Source organism: Chaetodon trifascialis, chromosome 6 (assembly GCF_039877785.1).
Source record: "Chaetodon trifascialis isolate fChaTrf1 chromosome 6, fChaTrf1.hap1, whole genome shotgun sequence".
NCBI classification, from domain to species: Eukaryota; Metazoa; Chordata; class Actinopteri; order Chaetodontiformes; family Chaetodontidae; genus Chaetodon; species Chaetodon trifascialis.
The window spans coordinates 1,805,125-1,829,253 of NC_092061.1; the positions used below are offsets into that span (position 1 = coordinate 1,805,125).

The following is a 24,129-nucleotide window of genomic DNA, read 5'->3' on the forward strand; positions in this document are numbered from 1 at the left end:
TCGGGCTCTAGCTGGCGTAGCCGCACGGCTTTGTCAGCCGTTTAATCTCCAGCTGCCTCTCCTGTGTCGTTTCCTGAGCTTCCATCTGGCGACGTGCAAGCTGTACGATTAGCTTCGCCTCCACTCTGGAGTCAGTACTAACAGACAGCGGTTCATACCGAGGCAGCGTGGACGGAGTTTGCGGCCGCTCAGCCGTTCCAGTCTCTGCTGCTGAGACTGTTGGAGCACCGGTAGGATCACTCTCCAGCATAGCTGGCTCTGGTTGAGCCAGCACCAAGAGGATCTCTAACCCCACCCGCAATTTGAGCCAGATCATCTCTGTGGCAGCTGTCCAACTTGTCCGGGAATCTTTTAACATATATCCCGGACGAGACACAACTTTTTGTTACGACCCAGCTCGCTAGATATGAGCCTCGAGCTGTAGCTGGCGTAGCCGCGCGGCTTTGTTAGCCTCGATTTCCAGCTGTTTTATCTCCAGCTGGAGCTGCCTCTCCTGTGCCGTTTCCTGAGCTTCCATCTGGCGACGTGCAAGCTGTACGTCCAGCTTCGCCTCCGCTCTGGAGTCAGTACTAACAGACAGCGGTTCATACCGAGGCAGCGTTAACGGAGTTACTGCTACTGAGACAGTTTGCGCACCGGGAGGAGCATCTTCCGCCGGCACCCCGATCATCTCCAGCTCTACCAGTTTATCTAGAACAAGAGCTTTAAGCTCCCTTTTCAGAATTTGTTTCTGGAACGAGAAACTGAAATAAGTCGCAACTTGCGCCAGATCATCTTTGCGGCAGCCGTCCAATTTGTCCAACGAAGGACTGGCCAAAAACTGCTGCAAAGCGAACGACATCACCACCACACAGACAGTTACTAAGACAAAACCATGTAAACACTCTGGTTTAAACTATAACTGACCTTCGGGAATCTTTTAACAGATATCCCGGACGAGCCCCCGCTTTTTGTTACGACCCAGCTGGCTAGGGGTGGGGAAGTAACAATGATTTAAATCAAAGTATTCAAACCTGTTTTAAATTACAAAAGGCAAAAGACCAAGACAACGAAAAGAGCGAGTGGGTGCTTTTCAAACAAATGAAATAATCCAAACCAAAAGAAAACTCTCCTAAAATGAGAGTTTAACTAAATATAAAAGAGACCTAACTAATACTAACCAAAGAAAACTCTAAAAATGAGTTTAACTAAATATAAAAGAGACCTAACTAATACTAACCAAAGAAAACTCTAAAAATGAGTTTAACTAAATATAAAAGAGACCTAACTAATACTAACCAAAGAAAACTCTCTAAAAATGAGAGTTTAACTAAATATAAAAGAGACCTAACTAATACTAACCAAAGAAAACTCTCTATAAATGAGAGTTTAACTAAATATAAAAGAGACCTAACTAATACTAACCAAAGAAAACTCTAAAAATGAGTTTAACTAAATATAAAAGAGACCTAACTAATACTAACCAAAGAAAACTCTCTATAAATGAGAGTTTAACTAAATATAAAAGAGACCTAACTAATACTAACCAAAGAAAACTCTATAAAAATGAGTTTAACTAAATATAAAAGAGACCTAACTAATACTAACCAAAGAAAACTCTCTAAAAATGAGAGTTTAACTAAATATAAAAGAGACCTAACTAATACTAACCAAAGAAAACTCTCTATAAATGAGAGCTACCTAAATACAACACCAAACAAAATGGAAAACAAACCCTCCTAAATGAGGCCTACTATTCAAATGGAAACAAAACGAGAAGCAAAATACAAGAGAAAAGCACCCCTAAGCCTACTGAAGCTAACAAATCAAAACTAAGTGTATGTACAAATCAGCCCCCCCCCCCCTCTAAACCTAGCTCAGTATCGAGTCTGGTTGCCAAACGATACAAAGAGTTGAACTCTGACAAATCTGTCACCTGCTGCTACACAAGTTGAGAAACCTGCACCTTTACCTCACTGTGACCTCTGTCTGTCCAGCCTTAAAGCAGTTCAGGTGAGACCAGAAGCTGCGTCTCTTCTTTGCCGCTGCCTTCTTTGCTGTCTTGGTGTCCCTCTGTTGGAGCTGCTGCTCCAGATGGTTCACCGTCACCTGCAGTCTCTTCTGGTTCTCCTCCATCTCTCTCATCTCCTGGAGCCAGGTCTGTTCATTCTTGACCAGCTGCTCTAGGAGCTCCTCCTCAACAGATTCGGTGTAGTCTGTGGCCTCGTTGAGCAAGTTAGAGAGATGGTCTTTCTCCTCTTTGAGATCCACGATTTTGGTCTCCCTCTGTTGGAGTAGCAGCTCCAGATGGTTCACCGTCACCTGCAGTCTCTCCTGGTTCTCCTCCATCTCGCTCTTCTCCTGGCACCAGGTCTGTTTGCTCTTGACCAGCTGCTCTGTGAGCTTCTCCTCGAGAGCTTCTGTAGCATCTGTGGCCTCTTTGAGCGTGTCAGAGAGATGGTCTTTCTCCTTTTTGAGATCCACGATTTCGGTGTCCCTCTGTTGGAGCTGCTGCTCCAGATGGTTCACCGTCATCTGCAGTCTCTCCTGGTTCTCCTCCATCTCGCTCTTCTCCTGGAGCCAGGTCTGTTCGCTCTTGACCAGCTGCTCTAGAAGCTTCTCCTCGAGAGCTTTGGTGTGGTCTGCAGCCTCTTTGAGCAGGTCAGAGAGATGGTCTTTCTCCTTTTTGAGATCCACGATTTCGGTGTCCCTCTGTTGGAGCTGCTGCTCCAGATGGTTCACCGTCATCTGCAGTCTCTCCTGGTTCTCTGCCATCTCGCTCACCTCCTTGCGCAGGATGGTTTCTGCCTGTTCAGCGCTGTTTGTCTTTTGAGAGCTGGCTTTCAGAAGCTCATCCCGTCTGCAAATTTCTCTTTCCAAGTTGGAGACAGTGTAGCCGAGTCTCTTCTTTTCAGTCCTCAGTTGATCCCTTTCATACCACACCTGGTTCAACTGGATCTTCAGATGGTTGATCTGGCTCTGACTGCGTTGAAAGGCATTTTGCAGATGGGAGAATTCAGCGGGATGGACTGGATGGGCCTGACGAGCAGGACCAGCCAATGGACCCCTTTGGTAGCTTCTGGGGTTGCCTCTCTCCTCCATTGGACTGTCTAGTAGGCTGTAGTTGTCTGTAGCAGAGAGCAGTTGTCTGTAGTAGAAAGCAGTTCTCTGTAGTAGACACTAGTCACCTGTAGTAGACAATCTCGTAGTACAATGTGTTCGTCAGTAGCAGAATAATAATCAATCAATAAATTAATCGATGTAATAATCTGTACTGAGGAACGCGTATCTCTCTTGTGTGTAAATCCAAGGTCGATACTGCTCTGCTGGGGTTCGCAGCTGAATTTATTGGTCTGGCATCAAAGCCAATTCCATTCTAGAACTACATCAAAGCCACTTCAATCCCATTGGCTGCACACATGATGACACTTTGGTGGGCGGGGCTAATCCAGGAACACATGGCTCCTTTTTTTTTTTTTTTTTTTTTTTTTTTTTTTAAGATTCTTCCATCAGGCTGTGAGATTTCTGAACTCATCCTCTGCACTTCACCATAGAAACTGTTTTCATTTTTGGACCTTTTATTCATTCATTCATCCATTTTTGTTTTGTGAGGAGCATAAAGGGAATATAGCTGTCCTTTCATTGTGTTGTACAATGACAAATAAATGAACCTTGAACCCTGAAACATCAGAACAAGAGACAAACAACAGTTCAAGAGAGTGTCTTTGAGGAAAAGTTGGAGGTTCAAGAAGCCTGTGGACATATGTAAAAACAGGGAAACATCAGGATGTCATGAAATCTGTTTGGTCTACTCATCAAGTAACTGCAAAACATTTCAGCACCATGAGATGGAGCCAGAGGCTAAAACAGCTGGTCCTCAGAGAAAGAGACCACTTCAGTGTGTGGACCAAAATCAATGTGTTCAGTCCATCTTGTTTGTTTAATTGCAGATGAAAAGTGGAAACTACCCCACATATCATCTTTGGTGTCATCTTTGATGGCGGCCTCAGTGTTAGTTACAGTTAAAGTGTAAAATTACTCACAAATCAGTCATAATGGGCTCTGTCCGTGTCACATTTATATGCTACAATATTATCTCATTGTCACTGATGCATTACCATGTGAGAAGAGCTGCTTTCACTCATTTTATATCCTCTGAGGTGGCTTATTTCACTCCATGAAAATATTTTGGATTCTTTCTGCTCATTGCAGGTTTTGAACCTTCATCTGCAAAGCAACTCGAAACTACAGCTGTCAGAAAAAAATAACATATTTTCCTCCAAAATGTAGGAGACTACAAGTATAAAGTAAATGCTCAAGGAAAGTACAAGTACCTCAGTCTGTTTCAAGAGTTTTTATTCTGTAGCTGATGTTTCCTTCAGCCTTCCACTCTGAATTCACCTGAAGTTGGTATTATTGAATTCAAAACACAGTTATTTAGGTTTGAATAAAACTTGGCTGCACTGCACAAATGTTTCCAACTGGTGGCTCAGTGCTTTCATATTAATTCTAATCTTAAATCTCATCTGTGTTACTTGCATTAAGTCTACTTTTTCTCCTGTGGCTTTAAAACCATGAAGACGTCTTTTCTGCCATCAGCGGCAGCTCATCTCTGCGCCGCTTGCTGTAAATGTGAGCTGTCATGAGTGTTATGTGCCGGTGAGTGTGACATGCTGTCAGTGCTGATCAGGTCTGTCCACTCATATCTTTGACTCCCTTAAAGGTTCAAATCCCACAGTGTAAAAATCCTGCTTTCAAAACCTGATTTACACTAACAACATTTCCTCCTTAAATAACCCACTAAAAACATGCAGAAGGTCACCGTCTGACCAACGCTGACGAAAGAGGATGAGTCCGCGGGCACCGGCGTTGGCTGGCGGCTGGCCGGAAGAACGACGGACCAAGAAGGGTCAAAAGCGGAGAAGATAATTTCACAGTGCATGGCGTGCGTGCGCGTGTGTCTCCTCCCTGTAACGTGTGTGTGTGCAGTGATCAATAACAGTAAATCTTAATCTTAATCTTAAATCTTAATATCTAACAGTTCGTTTTATACTGTACGGCTTCATTCACACACACACACACACACACACACACACACACACACACACACACACACACACACACACACACACACACACACACACTGAAGCCACCACACATCAACTATTTGACCAATCACGTGCGGCTTGAACGGAAAAAGTTGAGAAAAAAACGAAAACAAAACAAACAAAACAAAAAGCCCAAAGCGGCTCGCGCTCTGGATCCAACCGTTCACTTCAAACCAACACACGACCGACACATCACTACTACATTACTACTACTGTGTTACGGCAGAAAGTGTTCAGCACCTACCTAATAGGGGGTTTGGGGCTTCATCCCCGATGATGATGATGATGATGATGATGATGATGATGATGATGATGATGATGATGATTATTAATAATAAACTGGGCTGTTAAACATACAGTTTAAATGGAGTTTGAAGGAAGAGAAATCGTCTTGTCTGACACGAACGAAGTGGATCTTTACTATTCATGAATATCTATATTTTAAACTCCAAAAAGAGTTCATGGTTCATTGAAAAATGAATTCAGTCCACGGTGCTCTTCTGTCGGCTGGGAGCCGATGGAGCGATTTGTGCTCCTCTTTACAGCCAATAACAGAACAACGCCTGGACATGATTCATAGCACAGTGCTTTCGATAACCTGACAGCGGATCTGTGGGAAGGTGGCGCTGGGTGGAGAGACACCGAGCGCCGAATTCAAACGGCCTGTGTGGACGCTGCAGGCAGGGCGCTGACAGATCCGAAGTGTTTCACACTTTGTATGTGTGTGGCAGCACCAGAGACCCAAACAAGTGAGTTTTTAATAATATGGGACATAACTGTGAAAATGGTTTTATTTATTTATTTTTTATTTGAATTTCTGATTGGGCGGTCTTACGCGGGCCCGCCCATGCCCGCCGTGGCTCCGCCCATGCCCGCCGTGGCTCCGCCCATACCCGCAGTGGCTCCGCCCCTGCCCGCCGTGGCTCCGCCCCTGCTTTGACCCACTGTGACCTGCTCCTGAAGCTCTGGGCTTCGCCTCGTGTTCGTTCACTGCTGCACTGCCTCGAATTGTTGTGTTTTACTCAGTTTTCTGTGTTCTGTGTGTGTCTGTTTCATTTTCCGTCTCATCTCATGCATTGTTTTTATTTTCATGCTTTTCTTTCTTCATCATTACGAGGTTTGATTCTCCATCACATTCATTTTCTCTCCCTGCTTTCATGTCTTTTTGCTGGAAGCACCTGATGCACGTGATTTCTTTGTTGTAAAGCACTTTGAGCTGCAATTCTTGTTTGAAAGGTTCAATACAAATAAAGTTTATTATTATTGTAATGAGAAAACTAACAGAAGACCGTGCACAGTACATTTTCAAATGTACTAAAATACACTTCAATCCTCCTGCTGACGCGCAGTTAAACTGATGCTGCGTCTGAGGCCATCAGGTATTTAAACAGCAGCTTTCGCTCCTGCAGCTCGGCGTTGGTGCTCACACAGCTGATGTTTGTCACATCGTCACTGTGTTTGTCTCTGACACTCCTGATGCTGTCGATCAGCTAAAGCAGCCAAAGCACACCAGCTTTCCATTCAGCCTCACACTGAACGGGATTTTTAGAGTTAATGTGCATATTTTCTGTTGCTCCAGCTGTGTTCAACGTCATCAGGAAGTTTGAAACTGCTGGAGAATAAACAAGGATCACCAGGAATTTAAATCCTCCAAGAACAGAAAACATCCAGTCAGTCAGCCAATAACCACAACGCCTGTGATATGCTAATACAGTGATTTATTGAGGAAACAATCAGGCATCATTTCTTAAATGTTCTGTGTCCATTGTCCCTGTTGGAGACGCTGTCCTGAAAGACAATCACAACCATGAGATCAAACCTCTGAGCACCATCAGGAAAACTACAAAGAATTAGAAAACTTACCAGAAATCCTCTCATCCTGTACATTTTGGGATAAAGTGGCTCCTCTGCACAGCCCAGAGCGCTGCAGGGGGGGTCCACGCGTGGAAAGCCCTCGAGCATCTGCTGAAAACAAACATCACGATGAATTCAAGCAAAGCGCAGCGGAGCGGAGTGGAGAGGAGAAGGCAGCGAGGCTGACGCTGGCTCACGTTTCCCGGCGAGTCGGAGAGGCCGTCCAGCTCCCTCTTCCCTCCCGGGCTCAGTCCATACGACCAGTGCTGACAGCCGCCCTGCGACAGCACCGCGCCCACCAGCAGCAGCCACAGCGCCAAGCTCTGAGGAGCCATTCTGAGGGGAGGGGGCTTCAGACGGCACACAAGCATGTCACTGATCCTCACTTCCTCTGTCACGCTCAGCCTGAAGTGACTCTGACTGACCCTCTGACTCCAGGTCTGCTTTCCTTTGTGAATCCTGCTGCAGCATCAGCTAAGGTTTATATGAACCTTCCTCTGAGCCCAGCTCTTCCTCACAGGGGGTCACAAAGTGGGATTAGGCAGCACTTACTGGCGACCCGCAGAGCTGTTTAACAGATCACACATGATGAGGGACGAGCTTCAAACCACTAACCATCAACTTTCAGCCATTTCCTGCCTGCCTTTCTGCTGCGTCTGTGCATTTTGAAAGTCATCCACTGATGACGGAGACAAAGTAAATGAGGAGGGGGCTCAGTCCAGTGCACACCTCCAGCAGGTGCGTTTGGTGCGTGTTGATGTGCACTAACAGCTCCTGACTGAGGAGCGAGGGGTCAGCAGTCAATGGAGGTGAAACACAGTGAAACTGGTTTTTCAAAAACTGGGAATTAACTGTGATTGTGCTGAGTGGTCCAGCAGGATGTGATGATGACGATGATGATGATGATGATGATGACGATGATGATGATGATGATTATTATTAATAATAAACTGGGCTGTTAAACATACAGTTTAAATGGAGTTTGAAGGAAGAGAAATCGTCTTGTCTGACACGAACGAAGTGGATCTTTACTATTCATGAATATCTATATTTTAAACTCCAAAAAGAGTTCATGGTTCATTGAAAAATGAATTCAGTCCACGGTGCTCTTCTGTCGGCTGGGAGCCGATGAAAGACAAAAGCATGAAAGACAAAGACTTTTCTTCTTCTTCATAGCAGTTTATTTATAACAGTCATTTATGGAAATTAATTTCCACGGTCGAGTGCAATAATCACAGACAGGGAGAACTATGCCCCCCCCCCAAACACAAACACAAACCAACTTTTGCCCCATATTGCATTCAGTGAGATGAATCAAAATAAATACGCGCAGCTCTTCCGTTGTCTGAGACAGACAGTGATTGCCTTCATCGTTCATCCTCACTGTGTACCTGCGGTCGACTGAGTGAAAAGTATTGCATCAGAGCAGCTTTGAGCTACAGCGAGAGAAACTTGGCCAGAGTGCAGCTCTTCACACATGCAAACGGACGGCGCCCGGCGGAGGGCCGACGCCGGATCCCGGACGAACCGGCCGACGACGCCCGCCTGCGCTGACGAGACGCTCTTGGAAGTTTTGGAAACACTGGATTTACATAAGATTACAAGCACCAAACGCTTTTGGTGAAGAGTTATAACATGGTACAAGTTAACGTATACTTGTGCAAATAAGTCCAAAGCATGATTAAGTGATATACATCGATACATGGGAGTATGTTTCCAGGCAGACCCACTTCGACGACACGAGCGTCCTGCTGAAGGACAGCCAGTACGGACACACGAACAGGACAACGAGCAGGGCCACAGTCGAAGGCATGCAGCTGTGGTTCACTCGCACGCCGGGTTAAAAAGAGGTAGATTCACAGAGCGCAAAACAAGGGAAAACAAGGTCACAGCTGTAATTCATGTATTGCATACCCAAGCTGTGTGTAAAACTAGCCTGTGGCATAGTTTGGTGGTGCGCTAACAGCACTTCCAGCCTCTCAGACTGTGCTATCGTTATGGCTTTGGCTTGCATTGCTTCCTTTATGTTGAATCCAGCAGAATGAAGTTACACACTTGAAGAGGAATATGTGATGACACAGTTATTGGTAGGTGACCTTTCCACCTCTGCTACAGCAGCGGTCAGTGAAGCTCAGCGCTCTGAACTCACCTGCACACACACAGACTGACTGACTGACTCCCACTAACATGTCAAGTAATAGAGTGAATATAAATTATGTAAAACATGAAATGAGTATAGTCACTGGATTGCATCCACACACGTCTACATACACAAGGAACATTATTCTGTTTTGGTGATATACGCAGCTGAACATTTACAAACCTCCTACCACACACACACGGACAACCCTGAATAAATTCTAGTGCAAGATATTTAAAGCTAACGTAGTACAGGTGGAATGCAGGGATGTGCATACAGCTACCTGTGCTGCAGACAGGTACAGAGAGGTCGAAGGTAGGGGCGTATGCTGCAGGTGAGGCTGGAGGACAGGTGTGAGCGGAGTTATCTGACGCTCTGTGACATGTGCAGAGGCGTCAACATCTCTTCAAAAATGGCTCCTTTCACGTTGGACCCTCTCAGGTTGGCTTCTTGCAGGTCGCAGCCCGACAGGTCGCAGTTCTGCAGGGACAGAGCAGCAGACGGGACGCTGTGATGAGTCCAGCACCGAAACTGGACGTCGTCATGTGGAGACGCGTTTCACAGCAGCAGGTGGAAAACATTCACGTATTCTTTGGTCATTTCATTCCTGCTATGACAGGATGCAACCGACGATTACTGTCATCAATAATCCATCTGCCTTTCTTTAGATGAATCATTTTAGACTATGAAATGTCTCCACTGAAACCATCTAAACCATCTGACAGAAAAACTATTTTAGAGACAACAAAGATCAGTTCAGTACGTTAAAACAGCTGCTGTGAACACGACGAGCAGCTGAGCCAACGCCAGCCTTTCAGAGATAATCCCTCCAAACAGCCGCAGCTCACCTCCAGATCGGTCCCTGCTAAAGTGGCCCCCCGCAGGTTACAATTCTTCAGCTTTGCGTTCTTCAGAGTGGCCACACGCAGGTTGATGCCGGTCATCTGGCTTCCTTCCATGTCGACTCCCTTCAGGTTTGCGCCTGATTACAAGAAGATGTGGTTAAAACACGGCTGCAGGTTTGAATCTGCCTCCGCTGCGGTGACAAACGGCGACAGATTACCTTCCAGATTGGCCTTCAGCCCGGACGGATCTTCAAAGTTGCATCCTTTGAGTGAAGCCCCCTCAGCGTTGGAGCAGAGCATCTTCACCCCCTGTAAGTTCGCACCCTTTAAAAGACAAAGATCGACAGCGAGCGTGAGCTCAGACCGAGTCGCACAAGAAACTCAGTCACATGAGGCGAATGTGAGAGTGGGTGTGTGTCATTGGCAAACATGTTTAAGAGCAGAACGGTCCTTCCTCCACACATCTGAGGGGGCAGCGGGTGTGAAGTGGCCACAAACCCAAAGCCAAAGGCCCATTGTTCACCAGCAGGAAGGCCAGCATTTAAAAATAACACGAAACAACTTCGACAGGAGAAGAAACGTTCGCTCGGCCTCGGGGAGCCTCGTTACCGCGTGTCTGCTGATGCTGAACGTTTAGTGCTAACAAGAAAACAGCTTCAAACTCACGTCCAGGTTGGCTCCGGAGAGATCCGCCCGCTCCAGGTTGGAGCAGCACAGGTTGGCATGCGTCAGATTGCAGCGGCTCAGATTAGCCATCTTGAAATTGATGTAACGCAAATCGAGTCGGGACAGATCGGCGCCGCTGAAATTCAGACCCTGAGAACAGCGAGAGCACGAGTGAAACACTGAGGCGACACGGTGACCTGATGGAGGAAAAGGGTTTCGTCCTGCTGTACCTGACAGCGCAGCTCCGACTTGGTGGGCGTCGCCAGAAGAAAGCGAACAAACTCTTTGCGGGAAATGGGAGAGTGGTCCTCAGGAGGCTGGGAGCTCTGCGGTGGAAGGAAACACGAGGTGAATCACGACCACGCATTCAATCGAGGATCACATGACTGAACGGACACTGTTCCACTGCTCAGGTTACCTTGATCGCTGCTTCCAGCTGCTCAGCAAGCTGCTCGATGCCAAAGAAGCGAGCCTCCTCGAGGACACCTGGAGGACATTTAGGACAAAGCTCGTGAGGCGGCTAGATTCACCAGATCACTTGAGAATCCAGGCTGAAAGCTACGCATTCATGGCAAAACCGTAGTCAGTTTGAACCAATCAGAGACACATACTGACAGCTACAGGTGTGGTCAAGGTGTGACAACAGCGAGCGAAGCGACTGCTCGCCTGAAACGGTCAGTGTTTGTGCTGCCGTGGGAATCTTGTTTCATGACGCTCTTCGGAGTCAGAAAGCTTACCTCGTATATTTATGCCTTCATTGATAATAAGCTGGCCGTGTCTCAGGTAGTTGAGAATGGGCTCGAAGTATTCAGGGCTGCGGTCGATCAGGTAAGCCCCGCGCTCGTCCCGCTTGTTCCCCCACACATCTGGAGCAGACAAAGCCCGTTCAAAAAGGAGGCTTGTGTGAGACAAAGGTGAAACGCTTACCAATCGGCTCGTCAGCTTACCTTTCTCTCTGAACATGTGAGCGAGCATACTCTCCGGCTCTTTGCTGACCAAGGTGCTCCTGAACACAACACACATTCAGCAAAGAGGACAAGAGCGAAACGTTAACTAAAACAGAGAAAAACCATCTTAAACACTGAGTTTATTCCTGGTAAAAACAGCACTGAGACCACAGTACCTGGTGGTGGTGAATGGACGACCACCAATATTAAGGGTCAGCCAATCAGTGTGTGCTCCATGCGGATCAGACGTCAGCTTGGCTTCATTTTGAGGGTCTGCGATATAAGATGACACTTTATTAGTCCCCCATATGGGAAAAACATGTTCCCTGACCGGGAATCGAACCCGGGCCGCGGCGGTGAGAGCGCCGAATCCTAACCACTAGACCACCAGGGACAGTTAACGAGGACATAAGAGAAGAAGAACTCACCGATGAAAGGATCTCCCTCTGACACGTACAACACGTCGTCATCTCTGTCAGAGACACAGAAGAGTCCCGGCATGAGACCACATCAGTCATCGGTCACATATCGATTATCATCCTGTGATCGAGCTTACCTGATAAGTGCAATGTCATCTATGAGACCACCCTTCCCATTGTATAAACAGTAGGCTTTGATTCCTAATTTATTGCTTGCTACAGATAGTAAGTCGGACAAGGTCCCGTACACTGCTACAACCTGAAAAGAGAGGATTAAACATGAGTGGGCTGCTCGGGATTTAAGGCTGAAACACAAATAGGTCACTTCTAGCTCCATGATTAATGAGTCCCAGTTAGCAGCGTAACCGAGGCTGAGCTAACATTTAGCTCTCAGCGTGGACACAAAGCCATAAACGTTTGCCTTGACTTCATATGACTCCTGTCAATAACAGCTCGTAGACAGTGTAAGATTAGCCTTCTTTAGCTTTAACGTTCATGAAACACGTATGTGTGCTCAGTGGAAAAAGCCAGTCATTCTGCGGCCCAAGCTCCCACAATAAACACCTTGAAACCCACCTTGCCATTTTTAGATGTACCGTTAATAAATAAGGTAACTCTTCTCATTCTTCAGGCGCTTTGGTTATGAGTACTTTATTACAATTACAAACGTTAACGCGGCGTTTGTCGGCCAACGCTTGCCTGCCGATTCAAACTTGCTAGCTAACGTTAGCTGCATGAGACAACAACACGAGACGGAAGATGCCTTCGAGAACTATCGGAAAAACAGGAATTATCAAGTTGTACATTCACAGTACTCCAAAATTTAGGAACGGGTTCAAGTTAATATCTCACCCACTCACAGACATTACAATTACAGTCTCAGTTATCGTTATCATTATATATTGTCAACAAATCACATAAGTACATTGTACGAATATCGATATTATTAGTCATTTCATTTGATAACAAAAGTGACGAGTAGTCCATTGATCATATATGGATCAATGAAATTGTGTGCTGCAACAGTGCAGCAGTTCGTTCTTCACAATCATTGTGCAGCAGCAGAAAATTATGTGCTACCGCTTGTTTACCTAAAAAAAAATCCCAACCGGCACAAAACACCCAAGTCAGCGAGTCCCTGAAGGGCGCCTACTGATGGCAGCTCTGCAATTGGTCAGATCGTTTACACGTAACCACATTTATGTCCGTCGGTCTCGTGCAAACGTTTAGCTATGTTGACAGTTTCTCCTGAAAATAATGGTAATGCCATTCACGACATTTCAACGTGTACCTGAATTATAATATAACGCATTCCTTGTAATTCGGTTAAACGCTCTTCGACTTGTTAACTTCATTTTTGCTAATCCTCTAGGTGGCGGTAGTGCACCACCAAGTTGTCGACCACTAAAAAGACAGAAGAAGAAACCCGGAAGTGCCAAGCAGCATAATGTAGATTCATACCCGTAACTCAAAAGCTAGTGTTCAGCCTGAAGTCTGCTCTCTCAGTGTTTACCAGACGCTGAATGAAATGGATTTTGAACGAAGTTTGCGTCCATGTCTCAGTCATGTGTTGGCTGAGTTAAATTGTGGTTCTTATAGAGTCATAAAATACAGAAATGTTTGTTTTCTTTGAATAACCTGAGTGAGAAAGCTCAGTGAGATTTTGACAGTGGGGTGAGGTGGGGGTTGGGGTTCAGCTTTTTTTCGTGCAGGTGTGTGTGTGTGTGCGTGTGTGTGTGCGTGTGTGTGTGCGTGTGTGTGTGTGAGAGAGAGAGAGAGCGCTATAATGATTAGTGTTCATTTTAGCTCTGTGATGTCTGTGCTAAGTATGTTTCGGTTCACTACCTGAAGCTTCATTCAGGTCTATAGCGACACCTGCTGCGCAGAGAAACAAGCTAATTGTCACCTGAGTGAACACTTTTTCTGTGGTTGTATATAATAAAACATTCATCTTTGTCACAGTTCTCTCACACGCACATGTTTATGCTCATTTGTAAAATATTTTTTGATTACAGATGCCTGAATATGTTGTTATTGTGCTCAGTGCAGGGACGAGGGACTGGGAACGTTACACTGGAAACACTGCTTCAGCTGGTAAAGGTGGGATGTTGGTGTTTCTGTCTACTCCAGCAGGCGAGGGCGTCTTCTGTTCTTGCCAGGTTCACCTCTGCTAAATAATGATCCACTTCTGCTGTGGCATCTGCTGCGGCTTCTTCTACTCTGATCCACTGCTGTGTCCAGCAGAGGCCAAAGGTCATCTAATAAACGTTAAAAGAAAAAAAAAAAAAGCATTAACTTTGGCTCACATTACTACCAATGAATGTTAATTTTGACAAAACGAAGAAACAGACTACTTACTGCTGTTCATGGATGTCGTTGATGTTAATGCTGTTGCTGTTGCTGGGCTTTTTACCACCAGCAGAATTTACTGCAGACTTCCTGATAATGTTGGTACATCCAGACTTCAGCTTTGTAACAGCTTCGTGAAGTCTCCCCTGACTTAAGAAGCCCAGTTTGTCAAACCACAGTAAGGTGGGTAATGTCATCACACTTTGTGATTCAAGTTCTGATGAATTTAGTACAGTACTGTTAGTGTAAATAGAGATAATCCAGAGAAAACCAGAAACTGTGATTGCATCTGCAGCTAGAAGCTAAACTGGCTCACAGGCCTCGTGTGCACCATCATGGAGGCGGCGGTATGAAGAGATGAGAGGCTTTGGAAATGCTTTCTGGGATGCTCACACCTGGAAACACACCTACAAACAGCTCAGCCTTCCCTTCATGAACTGCTCCTTCTGTCTGAATGTTTAAATATTTAAGCAGCCTGAAAAGTGGCAACGAAATCCTGTTGAACATTGAACCAATATTTAATTAACACCTATATATGTAAATAATATACAATAATATGATATGCTATTAATCCATGTTATGTCATATTATTATACAATGCTGCTGTATTCCATTGTATTGTGTTATATATATATGAATTACATATTTGTGTGTGTGTTATATAAAAGAGTGTACTATGTTTTTCTTTATTTAAGCTCTACTGTACTCATTATGCATACATACTCATCTATATATTCCACGTATGAGGTCCAGATTAACAGACAATCCACTGTTTGTTATGCACATACATTGAATTTCTGCACACATTCACAGCATCATGTCTGTATGTGCAGCTTTTTAACTGTATTTGTTGTCTGTGTGTGTGTTTTTCTGTTGATCTCTGTTGTGCTCCGCCTTTCCCGCGACGCTGTCAGACTAAAACTGCCCTCTGGATATCAGTTTCATTTTACTTTAAACGTGATCAATTTCAGAGCAAATTGCTGAAAAATGTCATAGTTTATCACAAATATACATGTTTTCTGTACTAATATACTTTCTTTGTGTTGAAAAATGCACAGGATTTTCACGCCTGTCACCTGTGAACCCACCTTCCTCTAACCTTTTGTGTTCTTCCGCCTCACAGAGGGATCTATATTCCGCCTCTGTCCGCCGGCGGAGGGATCCTTTCTCCAACCTGGGCGACGCGGGCCTCCTGCGAACACACCGAGAAAAACAACAGCTTTTCCACGATGTTGCTCCGTCACAGGATGAAACTTTGGTGCAGGTGAGGGAGGCGGGATGGTTTTTAGACTTCACCTGAAGCGCGTGGCCACGTTTCATTTGACAGGCCGCTGTGTTTAGGAGAAGGATGACGTTCCAGGTGATGCTCCTCATCACCTGTCGGGGCGTGTATACCCGCAGCGGAGCGCTCGCTAACAGCTGTATTCACCGAGCTCCAAATGGCTTCACGCCGCGCTTCTTTGGCTCTGTTCGCAGGTTTTGATGAATGTGATGGACAGCGACAGACAGAGTGCTGAGAGAGAGACGCCGCCGCCGCACTGGACAAGCTGCAAGTTGATTATTGATCCCGCGCTCACAAAAGGATTGTACAAAGTGTTCCGTTACGACGGAAAACACTTCAACATACCGGTGAGCGCGCCCAGGTGTCTCTGTACTGTCCTCCACAGACAATACCTGTTAACACATTGTCCTGCTGTGATACTGAACGTTTTCCATGATGATGATGATGATGATGATGATGATGATGATGATGATGGTGATGATGGTGACGGTGACGGGAGTTGTTTACCTCGACAGGTGGAGGACTTAGGTCTGTTTCCTGTGGATTCAGTCAGAGATCCGCGCATCTGCCGCCTCTGGAGCAAATACAACAAGACTGAGCTGCTGGTGGCTAAATTTAAGGTAATCTTCATCAGTGCGGGAGGAAGAGTCCTGATTCTTTCACTTCAGTAAGACTACTAATACCACACTGTAAGAAATACTGCAGTACAAGTCAAAGCATTGAATACTTCAGTGTGTTAGAAATATAACTGAAGTATAGAAAAGTTATTACAAGTACACTTTTACTGTTTGGGTTACTTTAAAGTACGTCTGTCTTGTACTTTTAAAGTGTACTTCTAAGTAGATGTCATTAAGTTCTACTTAAATATATCAAAGTGAATATACTGATACTGCAGTACTTAAAGAGGTATTTTAGCAAGTAAGCAAGTCTAGTAAGCCTGATTTTTCTCTTCACAGTTTATAAAAAGCCATTTTAGCAACTATTTGCACTTCAAGTATACTCAAGTATTACTCAGTTGTTACTCAAGGACTAGTACACTTGAAGGCGACAAAAATAGCACTCAGAACACTCAGTACCTCCTTCAAATAGTATAATTTAAGTATAGTATTTTTCACCTGGGAAGCCTCCAGAAAATAGTGAAATGCCCACTGTTATATTACTTTGACCCCCTCAAAAAACCTGTTTCTGTGTTTAATATTCAGTCGTTTGTTGACTGTAATTGACTCACTCGTTAGAAGCTGGAACCATCAATGTTTATTGATTATAATCATTTATCAAAATAGTGTAATTCTTCTGTTGATTGACTAATTTGATATTGGTTTGGTAGTTTAATCTATTACAATGCATTATATTGAAGTGTATAGCTCTTCATGTGTTTTGTCAAAGTACCTCAAAATGTATACTTCAGCACAGTTCTTGAGTAAATGTACTTCTGTCTTTGTAGTAGCGTGACAGTGATAATACTACCAGGTGTTGCTGTTGTGTCCCTCAGGTGGATGAGTGGTACGTCGGCCCCGTTCCTCCCAAAGAAGTGACGTTTTCCGGCTTGAATGACAACGTGAAGGAGGCCTTCTTGACTAATATGTGCAAAAAATATGGAAACGTCGAAGAAGTGGAAATATTTTACAACCCCAAGAGCAGGAAGCATTTAGGGGTGGCGAAGGTCGTCTTCGACACAGTGAGGGCCGCAAAAGACGCCGTCCAGCACCTCCATCAGACGTCAGTGATGGGAAACATCATTCATGTGGAAATTGATCCTAAAGGTGAGACTGATTGAAAAAGAACATGTCACGTTATTGAATATCGACAGTATAAATGCTGCCCTTGTTGACTGATCGTGACGTGGATGCTTCCTCAGGTGAAAACAGGACGCGGCGCCTGCAGCTCCTCCTGCGTGGTCTTTGCACGCCGTGGACGCTGCCGGTGGGCAGCAGTGAGCCAGCTCTCCAAAGCTTGATGGACAGTGTGCTGGTAAACATTTTGAAGCTGCATTATTTCAACATTTCAGCGATCATTTCTTCGGCGTCTGTAAAGCAGCTGCAACACTGACATGTTTTTAAGGATGAACGTCCTCAGCTGTCGTCTCATGTCTCTGTCTTATCCGTCTCTTTCAGAGCAGCGCCGCCGCCCAGCGACAGGCGAGCGCCTCCAGCCCCACCAGCGTCGCCACGCCGCTCTCTCTGGACACAGCCTACTCCAGTATTTGGCAGGACACGCCTTGCAGCTTCGGGCTCACCCCTCGCTCTCAGGGAACCCCCCGCACTCCCTGCCTGTCTGCGACTCCCCTCTCCCAGGACTCCTGCTACTCCAGTCTTCAGGCCACTCCGGTCCTCCAGGGGGAGCCCTCCACTTATAGTGTTCACAAACCTTTAAGAGGAGAGCTCAGCCGCCGTAAACCTGCGAGGTGTCACAGGGGATCCGGCGAAGATGTCAGCTTGATTTTGAAGCATTGCCAGCCGCAGGCGCCGCACGCCCTCTCCACCCAAATCCAGACCAGCAGCCAGCAGCTGGATCTGTGGGGCCACAGTGCACCATCCTGCTCGCACAGCAACACAGAAGCGTCCTCTAAACCCGCCTCCCCCGGCCAGGAGTCCACCTCCAGGGCTTTACATCTGAGCCGCCACTCTTTCAGCATCCTGAGCATTAATTTCACAGCCGACCGGCAGACAGCAGCATCCCCCCCACCTGACGACCACGTGTGCATAACAGAGCTCCCTCCGTCTGCTGTGAACTGCTCCACCTGTGGCCCCCGGCCGGAGGTGGAGAGTTTGGACTCCCGCATTGAGAGTCTGCTGATAAACAGCCGGAGGACTGACCTTTCAGGCTTTGACAGAGAGACGCTGGAGGCGGATGTGCACTCTCACGACAGCCCGGCTTCACCCTGCTCGGCTAACACCTCCCCTCCGTCACGTGACTCACCTGTTTGCACGGCGGCTTCTTGTGGAGCCTTCACCAGCAGCCGCCGGCGCCCCTGCAGCCATCTGGTGGATGTCAGTCCGACGTGGCTCACCGAAAACGAAGAGGATGAAACCGCTCGAGCTGTTTCGTTCCTTACGAGGAGCTCCAGGTCGCCAACTGATTTCACACATTTTGAAAGGAGGACTCACGTGAACAGTGAAACAGAAATGTTCCCGTCATTATCGTGTCCAAAGGTACTTCCTCTGCTCATATCATGATGACAGTTGACACAGTGGTTATGTTCTTATGTATGTATGCCTGAAATATGAGTTGATGAAGCTCTCCGTCAGTCCTCTGAACTCCTTGAAAAATAGTCCCTGTTAAAAGTGCATCTTGGCTGGTTGGTGGAGTTATACGACCGTGATGCATTAAGTAATCAAACAGCCGATGGAAATGCACCTAATTCACATTATATTTGTTAAAACATGATTTTAAACATACATTTAAGTCCTCAAAATGTAAATTAATGCACATTTCCATCTATGATTATTGGAAAGTCAAGTCATTCAGGTTTTTTCTGTTTTTTTCAGGGTCATCATGCAGCGAATGAGGATAAAGAAAGCTCAAACGACAGACTGTCCGGAGCTTTGACACCCACAGACAAGCTCTCCTCTCATCCTCAGCCTCATCCTCCACCCTTTTTTTCTCTCAGTAGCACCACCCAAACCCCCAAAGCTCCTCCTGTCATTAGGCCTGCACGCCCCCATCCCGTCGCTCCTTTCCCGTTCCCCATTCCTCCCTTTCCCCCGTCCATCCCACCTGTCCCACCTCGCCTGCCGAACGGCACCATCCCCATCCCGCCTCCAGGCTGGATCCCACCTCTGGGCCACCACGCCGGCATCCGCGTCCCTCCTCCCCCTATTCCACCTCCTCCTTCTATTCCTCCCCCACCAACGTTTCTTGGACCCCCTCCATCTTTGATGGCGCCGCCCTCTGGTCCACCTCCTGTGCATACGTACCCCTTGCCCACGCAGCCCACAGGTCCTGTAGATAAGGGGAATCCTTTCCCTCGACCACCCTGGCCCGCTCCACCTTTTCCCCAGTTTAACCCCTTTGTGCCACCACCAGACTACCTGCTGGTGAGGGAGAACCCTCACAAGGTCACAGTAGAGAAGGTTTTAGAGGTCATCGTGGATGAACTGAGGTCCATCATCAAGAAGGACATGACACGTAGAATGATTGAAGGCATCGCTTTCAAGGCCTTTGAGGACTGGTGGGACGCTCAAGAGAAGAAAACAAAGGTAAGTTACTTAAATCTTCATTATTTCACAAAGTGGCTGATGAATCACGTGAATGAACGTTTAATGGAGCCAGCAGGTTCATTATTATTGTTTTATTCATAAGATACAAGCTTCTCCTTTGAAAAGTGGAGCGACACGCGTCCAAGACAGGAACAAGCTAATGAATCCCCTCAGTCACATAACCGGACAGGGCAAGAAGCCCCCTCTGCCGTCCTTCAAGGTAAACCAATCTGCTCACTGTAACATGAAACACAAGCACTCGACCACTGAGTGAGGCGTTAACGTGAAATCACTGTGACGCAGGTGAAGAGGAAAAGAGCCGACGACGCTGCTGCATCAGAGGAGGTAGAAAACACGACGGGTTGCACTCGTGAAAGAGCTGGTCAGTGCTTTTAATGCAGGTAAACCTCATTTACTACATATCAACCGCTGTGGACTGATGCACTGTGCCGGTCTCTGTCCATGTGGGTCCAGATGTGAAACAGGGGGACGACAGATTGAGTCCTGCACCTGAGAGAGCCATTCGCAGACATGCAAGACCGCACGAGCTGGACAGCGACGACGATGATGAAGGGAGAGATGACAGCACAGGTCGAGATGAAGAAGCAGTATCAGACAACGTGGAGGCTGCTGCTGCCGATCCTCAGATCCTGGTAAATAAGGATTTTGCATGAAAGTAAAAATCCTTTTGTTCAGTGTGACGTTGTTTTCAGTTTTAATAGAAAATGATATAAAAGTCTGTTTACCAAAAACAAAGCATTAATATGATAAACTGTGTTGAAAGTGTGAGATTCTTAAGAGCGTGTAATATAATTGATTTTCTAATTAGCGTGACGATGGTGATGATCATCCTGAGGAGGAAGATGAGTCGGCACAAAAGCACACAGAGGATGAAGATGCCGTCTTCCTCCAGGCTGGTGCTGGAGTGCAGTGCTTCGACTGCGGTACGTTAAACTTCACGCAGCTCTCGTGCTGAATGAGTCATCAGGCACCTGAGCAGACGTTTGTCCTCTCTTCTCCTGCAGAGACGTCCTCACAGAGCAGCTCCTCAGAGGACGGCGAGTCTTCGTCAGACTTTGACTCCTCTGACTCGTTCGCCTCAGACAGCTTCGAGGACTCGTCGTACTCTGAGCTCAGTCCTGAAGACATGGAGGAGGACGGCGAGGAAGACACGAGCGGCGAGTGTATCGTCATATCGTCGGATGAAGAGTCGATGGAGCTCGAGCCCCCCGTCACCCCCTTGGCCCCGCTGACCCCCGGTGCTCAGCTGGAGCTGGACCTGCAGGACTGGTCAGCTCCTTCTCATATGGAGGACGCTGAGGAGAACCAGTACGCCTCCTGTCAGCAAGACACCTGTGACATGGATGCCATGATGGAGCTCCAAACCAGCGAACCCCAGGACCACCTGCTGCTCCTGTCCCCTCTAGGACTTCCAGGTTATATGTCCAGCAGGCTGTATAGCAGCAGATGGAGAGAGATTAGAGCACTTCTTCAAATAATGTTTGGTGTCAACAAAAATTTCATCCTAAATTTGCATCAAAAAGTTTCCAGTAGATGCCTGAAAGTTTCCCAATTTTCAAGCTCCTAATCGGACTAAAATCAACAATAGACAATGTTCAGATGTTGTTTCAGTGTAATGCATTAAAGATGCCAGCGTGCTTGGCAGGTTAGCATGCTAGTGAAATGTATTTTAGATGCAAAGCTAGATGCTGATGTCTTCTTATTATCCGTCTTTGTAGCAGTGGAGCCACACCTCGATGTAGAGATGGAGAGCCCCAAATGGACGGCGGAGTCACTGGAGAAAACAGAAGACCTGCGTCCTCTCACTCCGACAGGCTGCTCGGTGGACAGCGACTCTGACCTCCTGACGAGGAGCAAACCCACATCCCCGGCTGAGGAGGAGGTGGAGCGACCACAGACACCGGGCAAGGGGATCGTGGCTGACCTGGACAGTGAGGATGAAGTCCTCTTCCTCTCTCCAGCAAACGCTGAGCTCGCTCTGGCTCCCTCTGGCCCCCCGGCGTCATCCTACCAGGATATGCCCAAAACTCCTGGTAGAGATGATAGAAGCGGATGGACTCAGTGCAGCTCTGGGAAACCTCCATCAACACCAGGCCGAGAGACAACCACATCAGAGGGTGGTGTGATGATGTTCCCCACTCTTAGCAGCCTGCCTCCTGCACTGTGTCACTCTATTAATCCATATATCACAGCCCCAAAAACACCTGGAAGAGACATCATCCTACCCCGAAGAGCCATAATCCACAGGAGGAAAACACAAACGGTGACCACCTCACAGCCCCCGTTAGGCGAGTCCTCTCCATGCAGCCTCTCTGAGTCTTCATCAGACTCCGCTGATGGGAGGTGCATGTGGATCAGTTTGGGGGTGAGGATGAAGCCCTTGCAGGGACTGGAGAACATGCCTGGGCTTCTGGATGAGGAGAACAGGAGAGAGACCGAGAAATGCTCACTGAGGAGAAAACAGCTGAAGAGGAGGTGGAGAATCCATCAGGGGCGGAGGTCGCTGAAAGGAGTCGCTGGCGCTCTCTCCTCTCACGGCGCTCCTCGCAGGTGGCGCTCGCTCTGCGAGGAGAGGAGGATACTTCACAGGGTCTGGAAGGAGGGCCTGGACGAGGAAGACGCAAAGCTGCTGAGGTGCACGTTTGACAGGCTGCAGGAGCAGGATAACGGCTGTGGGTGGATCAGCGACACGCTGTGGACGCCTCACCCTCATATCCTTTGATCAGAGATAAGCTAGATTAGATTAGTGAGAACACAGTCTGTATGTGACATCCTTAACTGCTGCTCACTGACTAAAACCCTCACAGAGAAGAGTGACAAGCACAGATCCTGGCTGCCGCGCCACCGGACCGGCTCGGCTCGCAGCGAAGGTTTCTACAAAATCAGCAGGAAGGATAAACTGAAGTACCTGAACAACACGAAGCTGAGCGCCGAGCTGCCGTCTACGAGTGCTCAGGTATGACAGAGGCTCCGCTCTGAAGATCACAGTGCCCGCTTCCTTCCATTCAGAGCTAAAACCAGCGTTTGTATCAGCAGGGGACGGTCATCCCGGCCCAGCAGCAGACCTCTCTGCGTGCCGGATCTGACTTCAGGTCTGAACAGCGCCGCCTGCTGTCGTCTTTCAGCTGCGATAGTGACCTGGTCAAGTTCAACCAGCTGAAGGTGAGTCAGCAGAAATGAGCGCACTCCATCTGAAAGAGGTCCAAACGGCTTGATATGCATCGCATCAGGTACTGTGTGCTTTCACACGACACGTGCTCATGTCTCATTTCACATCAGTTCCGAAAGAAGAGGATTCGTTTCAGCCGGAGTCACATCCACGAGTGGGGCCTGTTTGCCATGGAGCCCATCGCCGCAGACGAGATGGTGATTGAGTATGTGGGCCAAATCATCCGACAGGTGAGACAAACACAAACAAACGGCGAGGCCTCTGTCTCCTGGGAGCTTCCTCTGGATTGGCTCAGTGGCTCCGCGGGGCCCTCCGGTTCTTCTGGGTGCTTTCCAGGCGTGTGAGCAGTGAAAAACAACCCTGTCTGCTTTGTTTCTCCTCAGGTCATCGCTGACATGAGGGAGCAGAGGTACGAGGAGGAGGGAATCGGAAGCAGCTATTTGTTCCGGGTTGATCAGGACACCATCATTGATGCGACTAAATGTGGGAACTTGGCCAGATTTATCAACCACAGCTGCAATGTGAGTAAGACTAAAGCCATTCTGAATAAGATCAAAGCTTTATTAAAGCAGCACAACTTCACATCCTCATTACAGAGCTTATTTATGTGAGTGTTGTCTTGCAGCCGAACTGCTATGCAAAGATCATCACTATGGAGTCTCAGAAGAAGATAGTGATATATTCCCGGCAGCCGATCAGCATCAATGAGGAGATCACGTACGACTACAAGTTTCCCATTGAGGAGACAAAGATTCCTTGTTTGTGTGGCGCAGACGGCTGCCGCGGCTCCTTGAACTGACGTGTCCACGTTATGTCAAGCTGCCTGAGGAGCTGTGCAATGCAAACACAGACCCTGAAGTTTTAATGCCATACAGGAGCTCCTGAACGCACTGCAGAGCGGTCCAATCAGGTGGACCGGGCGCTTAAAACCTTACTTTCTCAATGGAGGTTTGGCATGGAGGGATAGTGCGCCACCTGCAAGCGCTGGTTTAAACAAAATCCTCATTTTCTGCTAAAACATTATTAAAGCAGCATTACAAAACACTACATCTGGACGCTCGCCAACCAGTCTCTGCCTACAGGAGTGAAAACAGGCTCTGTTACAATGAAATATCTGCTCATCGTCCAAACGGTAAGAGAAGTGTACAGTT

The 24,129-nt window shown here is 47.1% G+C and overlaps 3 protein-coding genes and 1 non-coding gene across 5 annotated transcripts; 1 reads left to right on the forward strand and 3 right to left on the reverse strand.

Annotated features, from left to right (window-relative positions):
- Window positions 1–6,785: 6,785 nt before the first annotated feature.
- Window positions 6,786–7,333, reverse strand: LOC139332941 (progonadoliberin-1-like). 2 transcript variants are annotated; one of them, XM_070965131.1, is made up of 3 exons: window positions 7,139–7,333; window positions 6,951–7,049; window positions 6,786–6,875 (listed from the first exon to the last, which is right to left on the reverse strand). In XM_070965131.1, exons 1-3 carry the CDS (start codon window positions 7,310–7,312, stop codon window positions 6,828–6,830), a joined length of 321 nt encoding a protein of 106 aa, XP_070821232.1. In that variant the 5' UTR covers window positions 7,313–7,333; the 3' UTR covers window positions 6,786–6,827. The 2 variants fall into 2 exon arrangements, with proteins under 2 accessions (XP_070821232.1, XP_070821231.1); XM_070965130.1 differs by having other exon boundaries at window positions 6,951–7,052.
- A 773-nt stretch (window positions 7,334–8,106) lies between these two features.
- On the reverse strand, window positions 8,107–12,732 carry kctd9a (potassium channel tetramerization domain containing 9a). The gene is made up of 12 exons (XM_070965129.1): window positions 12,535–12,732; window positions 12,096–12,217; window positions 11,968–12,011; window positions 11,716–11,812; window positions 11,540–11,598; window positions 11,330–11,458; window positions 11,011–11,078; window positions 10,823–10,918; window positions 10,593–10,742; window positions 10,145–10,250; window positions 9,930–10,063; window positions 8,107–9,561 (listed from the first exon to the last, which is right to left on the reverse strand). The coding sequence occupies exons 1-12, from the start codon at window positions 12,580–12,582 to the stop codon at window positions 9,445–9,447; spliced, it is 1,170 nt and encodes a 389-aa protein (XP_070821230.1). The 5' UTR covers window positions 12,583–12,732; the 3' UTR covers window positions 8,107–9,444.
- trnae-cuc (transfer RNA glutamic acid (anticodon CUC)) lies at window positions 11,862–11,933 on the reverse strand. The gene has a single exon. It is a non-coding gene; the product is annotated as a tRNA-Glu (tRNA).
- Window positions 12,733–15,522: 2,790 nt separating the features above from the next.
- On the forward strand, window positions 15,523–23,777 carry LOC139332669 (histone-lysine N-methyltransferase SETD1B-A-like). The gene is made up of 18 exons (XM_070964730.1): window positions 15,523–15,571; window positions 15,784–15,936; window positions 16,111–16,209; window positions 17,082–17,352; window positions 17,448–17,560; window positions 17,704–18,741; window positions 19,078–19,788; window positions 19,892–20,008; window positions 20,092–20,170; window positions 20,263–20,441; window positions 20,618–20,732; window positions 20,814–21,224; window positions 21,528–22,520; window positions 22,599–22,765; window positions 22,846–22,971; window positions 23,089–23,208; window positions 23,362–23,499; window positions 23,604–23,777. The coding sequence occupies exons 2-18, from the start codon at window positions 15,790–15,792 to the stop codon at window positions 23,775–23,777; spliced, it is 4,998 nt and encodes a 1,665-aa protein (XP_070820831.1). The 5' UTR covers window positions 15,523–15,571; window positions 15,784–15,789.
- Window positions 23,778–24,129: the final 352 nt, after the last annotated feature.